General features: G+C 39.5%; 1 protein-coding gene across 1 annotated transcript; it reads left to right on the forward strand.

Moving 5' to 3' along the window:
• Nucleotides 1-3,742: 3,742 nt before the first annotated feature.
• Nucleotides 3,743-8,642, forward strand: LOC122521569 (kinesin-like protein KIN-7N). Its single transcript, XM_043642416.1, has 2 exons — nucleotides 3,743-4,394; nucleotides 8,099-8,642. The coding sequence occupies exons 1-2, from the start codon at nucleotides 3,754-3,756 to the stop codon at nucleotides 8,640-8,642; spliced, it is 1,185 nt and encodes a 394-aa protein (XP_043498351.1). The 5' UTR covers nucleotides 3,743-3,753.
• Nucleotides 8,643-9,657: the final 1,015 nt, after the last annotated feature.

A 9,657-nucleotide genomic window follows, 5' to 3' on the forward strand; every position in this document is an offset into this window, starting at 1 on the left:
TTAGGACAACAAAAAACCTTTTTTTATTGTGTTGCGATATATAAAGAATTTTTATTGTATTTGTATTATTAACTCTTTTTCGTAGCGCAGCGCTCAGATATAAATTGCGTTCTGGGCAGCCGGCGTGACAGGGAAAGATGGACCGCGCGTACATCAAGATACGCGAGTCATTCCTAACACGATGTGCAGATCTGATTATGCTGGTCATTTCCCTGTGGCAGCTAGCTTGCACGCTGATCAAACAATAATATTAATTATAATAACAGTTTTAGTAATCGCTAACAATCTTTTATAATCCTTATTAATCCTAGATAATTTTGTAGAATTTTTAATAGGAAAAACAAATTTATTTAAAACTCAATTAAAAAACACAGAACCTCGCTTATTCATCGCTGAACGCTGACTACTTTCATCGCTCGTGCATCGATTCGTTGGGTCTCTCCTGTTCCTTGTTTCGTTAGATGGATCAGGTTACTTAAAACTAACAAACCCTACGCCCTACTCTATACGCACCGGTATCTTTGTCCGACAGACTTACGAGATAAGACGGCGACGCCTACCGTCTCCTACAATTTTAACAATTTTTATTAATTTTTCTTTGTATGATATAATCTAAAACAGGGTTCAATACATAATCCAACGTTACAGTCTTTATATTCGAATGGTGTTTCGGTTTGCTTTTTGTGTTTGCTGCAAACCACATATTTCCGCTGACCGTTTTCCCGCTTCCACGGGATTGGTATATTTGGATGGAAAATGTTTTTAAATCAGTGTAAGAAATTATCTTTTGACGCAGTTTGGCCTTCAGACTTATTACTACATATATTTTCATTTTGATATTTTAGTAGAATTTCTTGAATGAGATTTAAATGAAATTTCGCAAATGTTATATTTTTTCTGGACGTAGTTTTATAGAGTATGTAAGCATTGTAAATCGAAAGGTTCAGCATGTGGAAAAAGAATTTCTTATACCATTTAAAGAGTTTTACGAACAGTATTAGTGGATTTTAAAATCATATCGATTTTACCGACTGCTTCTATAACACGATTATAGCCTACTATGAAAACTTAATTTTAGTATTAGTGGTCCCGCTTTTAACATCATTTTTTTTTGTTTCAGCAGAATGATGTCCTAGACAGAGCTCGAACAACTCAACCACATCTATAAGGAATTCTCGGACATTAATGCGTATATCGAACTCAATTGGCTAGTAGCGTTTCTGGAGCACCTGTACTACTCGAGCAATATTCATTAGCAAGAGACGAAATAGGATGCAACGCTTCTTGATTTCTTGTCAGTGGTCAGAGAAATGAGAATGCAAATGAGTCTGAGTATGGAAGCTACTTTAATCCGAGAATTTTGGTAGTGCAATCGTCAAATGAGATAGCCGTTGAGTTCTCTTGAGCCAGTGCGAATGTTCGGAGCAGATTTTGCTCTGTTGATTGCCATTTTGCAAGTGGGAAGTTTCCCGCGTTGCATAGGTTCTTGAGTTAATAAGCAATATTGATGAGTTGCTCGCCTGAGTCAGCTTCGCTAATTATGTCATCGACATATCTGTCTTTTAATAGTGAAGGCACAGCTAACGAGTAGCGATGTCCTTCATCCTTAACTAGTTGTAGCAATGTTCGTACTGGAAGAAAGGGAGCAGCCTTCGTTCCATACGTAACCGTGATGATATGATATTGAGTCTCCTTGAGTTACTTGTCTACCGATAGAATTCGCTGCAAGTCTCAATCGTCTTCATGCACTTTGATTTGTTGGTAAATTTTCGTGATGTCAGTCGCGATGGTTCTCATCGATGTGCTTGAGTGAGTAACCCGATGTGGTTTTGCTCGTGCTATTAAATACCACTCGCAGCTGGGTTGTTGTGATGTCTGGTTTGAGTGCTCTATGATTTAGCAGATAGTATGTCGGTCGAGACTAAATCCTTGCTCGTAAGCTGCTGGATGAAAACCTCAATCCTTCAGATGGTCTTAAGCATCTCATGCCAAGATCATCCCTCTCAACAGTCTCCCAAGTATTGGATTCACATTGTCGCGCCGACCTCTCTGAGTTGCCTGAGATGCCAACCATGTGACCAAACTCTTCATATTCCTCCATGAATGAGGTATATAATTAACGATAATGGCTATCTCGCTGGAGCCTCTTGAGTGTTCATTGAAAACAATGATGAGCTGCTGAGTATGAGTTACTCAGTAAGCTGGGTGATGATTTGAATGGGAGCTGGAGTTAGCGCACTTGCAGTGTCGGATGGTAACTCCTCTTGTATCCAAAATTTAGTGAGTAATTCTTGCAGCTTTATTTCATTGACTTGAGTGGAAACATGGTGTGCTTAATGTAATGATAAGTGCAATGAGTGAACAGGATTGAGGACCAGCTATCCAAAAATTGAGAGCTTAGCAATTAGCATTGACCTGGAGCTTTTGATAATGTTAAGCGTGATGATTTGCATATATGAATCAGCTTCAATAATGATGTCAATGGAGCGATTCTCGAAGAAATAAGGATCGGCTAAATTCAAATTTTAGAGATGAGACCAGTTATGATTGTTAGAATGGAACGATGACAGTATGGAGGAAACAGTCTTGAAAATGTGAGCTCGAACGGTATACTTTGAGCTCGTGTAGATGGAACCCAAGGTGAGATTTACCATACTGTGGGTTTGAGTTCTCTTTCCTCCAATTCCGATAATTGGTATAGATTAGTTCTGGCGTTTGATGTTCAGTTGACTGATGAGTTACTCGGAGATGAAATTGAGCTTTGAGCCAGGATCAATGAGTAAACGAGCATGATGAGTGAGTACTTGTGTATGAACCTTAGCAATTGCTATGCCAAGCAGCGTTGAGTGATGAGTGCAGTGAGTGGATGATCAGTGGACGATTGCACCTGAATCCTAGTGATTACTTTGAGGTTGAAAGTCGGCTCCGTATTAGGTGCGGTTTTTGGTTGAGGACGTCCGGGTCGTGGATGGTGTGATGCTTCGCTCCACACTGTTTGCAACGCAGGCTTTTTCGGCATGAGTTCGCGTTGTGTCGTCCTTGACAGTAGTAGCATAGCCTAGCGTCAGTTGCTATGGTACGCCGCGCAGAGACATTGAGTGCGCGAAACTTTGTGTTGTCCTGATAAGTGACGACCTGATGAACTGTCGCCGGCTTTCGGAGTGGTTGCGTCTTCACTGCATATGACTGGGCGGTGGTAATCTCGATGCGTTCTAACGTACGAGCCCTTGAGTTCACAAATTCTTTGATCTGCTTGAAGGTGGGTTAATCGAGGGACGAGCCAAGTGAATTCTCTCTGTCTAAATGTCGTGTGACGTAGTGAACTTATATGATGTCTCCAAAGTTCTCAACTTCTCCCAGTGACTCCAATGTCTTGCGTGCCTCCGTTACCGTAGAAATGAGCTTGCTGAGTCTCGTCGCGGACTTCGATGTTAGTGGGGTGAGTCAGCACAGCTTATCGAGTTGAGCTTGGATGGGTAACCGCCTATTATCATAGAGGGTGTTGAGCATTTCTCATGATGGCTGCAGTGGGCTTCTAGTCAATGGGAAGTTTGCAATGAGTTGTGCCAGTGAGCCCTGTATACAACTTTGGAGATAATAAAGCGGCTTAATGTCCTCTCGTTCTTCAGTATGAATCTTTGAATCCAGGCCAGTCCGCGTATTCATTACTCTCATTCACTGCTCTCGCGAATATTAACAAAGGATGTGTAAAAGTGTAAAAGTGTAAAGAAATATTAAATCAAAACTGATAAAATGTCTGATAGTATTAAAGTTGCCATCAAGGTTAGACCCTTGATTAAAAGAGAGAAAGAAGAAAATCTCCCAAAACAATGGATAGTAAAAGGAAATTATATAGCGTCTACTGATCAAGAAATGAAAAAACGTGGAGACGGCGAATTTAATTTTGATCATATTTTTGATGAATCGACTTCAAATAAAGATGTATTTGATACCGTTGTAAAACCTATCGTCGATGCAGCAGTAAATGGTTTTAATGGAACAGTTATTGCGTATGGTCAAACAAGTTCTGGAAAGACGTTTACTATGATGGGAGATTTAAATGAACCTGGAATTATATCGTTAGCTGTCGAACACATGTTCGATGCAATTGCTAATACATTGAGAAGAGAATTTTTATTAAGAGTATCATATCTTGAAATTTATAATGAAAAAGTTAATGATCTCTTAAATAAAAGTTCAAACGATTTAAAATTGCACGAGGATAATGGCCAAATAGTTATAAAATGTAAAGAAGAAGTAACCAACAGTCCTGAACATGTTTTATCGATAATGAAAAAAGGAAACAAGAATAGGAGAATAGGAGAAACTGATATGAATGAGCGTAGTAGTAGAAGCCATACAATATTTCGCATTACTATAGAAAGCCTCCGCCTGCATGATCGCAGATCAGCGATCATGTTGCCGGTCCTAAGCCCGGGAAAAGGAGGAAGGTTGTTGGATCAGGTTAGCTCCCTACCCAACGTAAAAAAAGAAAATTGCTCATAGAAAAGAGTTTTGGCCTCGGAACAGGACGGAAATACAGATGACGACACACGCAAGAAAATGGACAAAGAAATGGAAGAAAGAACACATAATGCGACTGGCTACATGGAACATCAAGTCATTCAATAATAAAGATCAAGAGACCCTGAAAGAACTGAAGGATAATAACATCGATATTTGCGCCTTACAAGAGACCAAAAAGAAAGGCAAAGGGCAAATACAGTACGAAGACTACTTAGTGATATATAGTGGGGTAGAACAACAAATCAGGGCAAAAGAAGGGGTAGCCATCGCAGTGTCTAAGAAGTATCAAAATAACATACAAGAATGTAGATACGTATCTTCACGAATCTTGGTTGTAAAAATGGAAGCGGATGACAAAAAGTTAAATATAGTGTCAATTTATGCACCCGAAGATAACAAATCGAAGGAAGAAAGAGAAGCCTTCTACGACCAACTACAAAATTTAGTCGGATCATTACCAAGTAACCAACAAATAATAATCCTTGGAGATTTTAACGCCCGCATCGGAAACGAAATAATACCTGGAATTAAACAAAGGTTCAACGAAAATGTGTTAAATGATAATGGAGAACTTATGACACAATTGTGCACATTTAACGAGCTAAGGATTAACAATACATTTTATAACCACAAAGAGCACTACAAATTCACATACAGCAACACCAGAGGCTTCAGATCCACAATTGATTATATTGTTACAAATAGATACATTCAACCACACCAAATACTAGATATCAGGACGTTAAATTCCGCGAATGTAGGAAGCGATCATAACCTGCTACTAGCAAAAATAAGAATGAAGTTTAAACCCCAAAGCAATCTTGCCCGAGCAACTCAAGAATCGAAAATAAACATCGAGTCACTATGGAACTTACCAACTAAACAACTATATGAGAACAGGTTGAAAGAAAAAATCGAAAAAAGCCCAATAAAAGAAGAAGATAACATAAACATAGCCTGGAAGAAACTAAGAAGCAACATTTTAGAAGCTGCATATGAAGCCCTGGGAACACGAACTGTAAAAAACCGGGCTAGAATGATCAAAACTCCTTGGTTCCGCCCAGAGATTAAGGAAATATGCAAAAAAAAGAAAATAGCATACCTTAACTATAGGACACTAAAAACACCTGAGTCATACGAAACGTATAGACGAATCCGGAACCAAACAGCGACATTAGTAAGGCAAACAAAGCAACATTATTGGGAGATTTTTTCGAAAAGAATGGAGAGTGACTTCTATGGACTCCAAAAACAAATCTGGCGATTTATTAGAAATCAAAGAAAGGAGGTCAACGAAATGATCGAAACAAATCAGATCACAAGAGAAACCTGGATTAACTACTTAACAGAGCTCTATAAATCAGAAGAACCTCAAACGGAACTAAATACGCCAGAAATAATAACCAGAAGCGACATACAAATTGAGTCCAGTGATGTAGAAACAGCTATTCGAAGACTAAAGAATAGGAAGAGCCCAGGGCAAGATGGCATCCAAAACGAGCTAATAAAATATGGTGGTCAACGTCTCACACAACAAATAACATTCCTAATCCAAAAAATATTATGCCAACACAAAATACCTGACGAATGGCGAACTAGTACAACTATAGTTATGTTTAAAAAAGGAGACAAAAAGCTGCCTGCAAACTACAGGGGAATAAATCTTTTGAACACTTCATTAAAACTAGCGACAAAGATTATAACGAATAAAATTAACAGCTTAACGAATCTAGAAGACGAACAACAGGGATTCAGATCAGGCAGATCGTGCACAGACGCGGTTTTCATCATAAGACAGATAACAGAAAAATCAATTGAATACAACAGACCAGCATATATGTGTTTCATTGATTTGGAAAAGGCATTCGACCGAGTGCAGCTAAAGGATGTTATACACCTCCTCTATAACCGGCAAATTCCGAACAATCTTATCAAGACCATAGAGGACATCTATAGAAACAATAAGATCCAAGCAAAGATAAATGGCGCCTTGACTGAACCGATTGATGCAGGTCGTGGTATCCGACAAGGGGATTCCCTAAGTCCCCTGCTTTTTAACATCATTATGGACGAAATAATAAGAAACGTAAGACTGCTAAAAGGATATAAAATGGGCAGCGAAGAAATAACCATCCTATGCTATGCTGATGACGCTGTATTAGTGGCCGAAAATGAGGATGATCTACAACGTCTACTACACCGATTTAACTGCATAGCCAAATCATTCAACATGAAAATATCGGCCCAGAAAACTAAATGCATGACAACATCAAAGACGCCGTTAAGATGCAAACTGGAAATTGAAGGGAAGGTTATTCAGCAGGAAATGAGATTTAAGTACCTAGGAATAGAAATCTCAGGATATGGTGATGTTGAAGCAGAGGTAAGAGAACAGACAATGAAGGCATCCAGAATAGCGGGTTGTTTGAATGACACAATATGGCGAAACAAAAACATTGACATAGAGACCAAAGCAAGAATCTACAAGGCAATGGTAAGACCTATTATGTCACATACCGCAGAAACTCGACCAGACACGGCGAAAACGAAACAGTTACTAGAGACAACCGAAATGAGAATTCTTCGCAGAATAGCTGGGAAAACACTACTGGATCGAGAGAGAAGTGAAGATATAAGAAGAACATGCAAAGTGGAAAACATCAACGAATGGATACTAAAAAGAAAAAAAGAATGGAACGAACATATTAACAGAATGAACAACGGAAGAATTGTCAGAATTGCACGGGATAAGTCACCTGTAGGCCGCAGAAGCACGGGACGCCCACGAAAACGATGGTGCGACAATTTAACAGTGCAATAGGCAGAAAAACGTCTTTTACGAAACAGGCAATTTGCCTAAACTAAAGAAAGAAGAAGAAGAAGAAGATTCGCGTGAGATCTCAAATGAGACGCCAGCACCAATCACACACTTACACGAACAATAATTCTTACTTTGTAGCAAATTCGGCTCAAAGAACAAATGTTTGAAAATTGCCTTGTTGATGGTACGCTTGGAACAAAGGGAGCTCGCTACAAAGGTTTTAAATAAAGACACAGATTAAGTGCATGGAAATACACAATTGTCCTACGTAATGAGAAAATCTGTATGAGTACAGACCGAATGAGTTGCACAATTTGAGTACTACCGCACAGAGATATTATTGATGCACTGTGAGGTGAGTTAGTGATTTTGCCTAACGGTCAGTTATCGGTTGCACGTAGTCTGCACACTACGAGGAGAGATGACTAGAAATGGTGATGCACTTATATTAGCCTTATGTTAATTAAAGAACTGTTGCTTCAACTGCTAGATGAGAAGACCAAAGGATTTAGATGAGTTTGTAAAGAAACTTGAGTACGCACGTTAGAAAAAGAGACTAACGAAAATGAGACAAAACCAAGCACGTGCAATCGAAATCAAGAGTAGGTAGACAATAGCCGTTAATAGCCGTTATTTCCGGTGATGCTGCTGCTAAGATCGCGCATGCTTGCCAGAAGCTGTGAGGAAGATGTTCGCCGAAAGGTGCTAGTCTCATTTTTGGCCGATTGCGATTTTATTACTGATTTGTAGCAAAGCTGATTCTCAAATAAATTTCCAAGGTTCATACGCAAGTAATCATTTATCATGCTCGTCTACTGATCGATCCTGGTTCGGAACTCACTTTTATTTCCGAACAACTCACCCGTTAATTCAACACCAACCGCCTGCACTCATCTATGCCAATCATCGGTATTGGAGAAAAAAGAAAAACTCATACCCACAGTATTATAAATCTCACCACACAATTAACCAAGTACAAAACGACTTCAGTGCTCATGAAGCTCTTCCCGGTGTTGCACTCTTTGTAGCAGCTTCAAAAATCGAGTACAATTGGGATTTAATATATCGATACTCATCGCTCAAAAAACTCATAAGAATGACAGCTCTCTACTTTGTTAATCATAGCGAGACTGAGAAAGCACCCTCTAACTTCACCTGCAACAATAATCTCTTCAGAAGATATAGAATTTGTCAAGATATTTTGAGTTGGGGCTACTCAAGCAGCTTTCTTTTTACACGAAATCTACGTACTCAAGTCAATCTCAACTCTGCCAAAGGCTCACGCTTTCTCTAGATTAACTGCCTTTCTTGATCACTAAGCAGTCATACGAGTAAGAAGATCGGCTCAATCTGTCCTCACTAACATTGGATAACAAACATGCAGCATTGTTGCCACAGCACTCCTCACGCATTATTACGCTCATCAAAGAACACTTGCATCTACGTACTCATCATGGAGGCATTTAAATCACTCTTATTTACACAAGCTTATCATACTGGATTCTCGGAGGTAGAACTTCAGTCAAAACCCTCATTCTCCGCTGCATATCTTGCGCGCGACAACGGGGAATTCGTGCACAGCGATTGATGGGACAGCTGCCTGTCGTGCGTGTCATACCATCACGGCTATTTACTCATACCAGCGTTGACTAAACTGATCCACTCACAATCAAATGCTTGAAAGTTTGTGGTAAAAAATCAACGAAAGGTTGGATCTGCATCTTTGTATGCCTCACAACGTCAGCTGTGCACCTCGAGACTGTCAGTGACTATTCAACTGTGATAGCTTTATCCTAACATACAGACGCTTTACAGCTAGAAGAGGCATCCCACGCGACCTGCATTCAGACTGTGGCACAAATCTCGTAGGCGCGGAATCAATGTTAAAACCGATGTTTACTAAATGCACTCAGAAACATTATGCTATCTCATCAGTACTTTCAACCGACTCCACTTAGTGGCATTTTAATCTTCTTGCTGCACCACATATGGGTGAAAAGTGATAAGCGGTAGTGAAATCAATCAAATTTTAATATCCTGAAGCCTCTCACGTTCTAATTATATACCATGCAAAAACCTTAAATAGTCTTGCTGTCAAGATTCTTGAGTTTTTCTTTGGATATATGCGAGTAGGCAGTTGCTCCGCAAGTAACTAGCTTTCCTAACATAACGTCCCGTCCAAACCATAACTCGTACGGAGTTATTTTGGGTTGAGAACTCGTGTCAGTGCGATTAAGAATGTAAACCGACGTGTTTACTGCTTAAGCCCACAGTCTCAAGGGTAATTTCTTCGCATGAATCATTGCTCT

Source organism: Polistes fuscatus, unplaced genomic scaffold (genome assembly GCF_010416935.1).
Source record: "Polistes fuscatus isolate 324 unplaced genomic scaffold, CU_Pfus_HIC Scaffold40, whole genome shotgun sequence".
Taxonomy (NCBI): domain Eukaryota; kingdom Metazoa; phylum Arthropoda; class Insecta; order Hymenoptera; family Vespidae; genus Polistes; species Polistes fuscatus.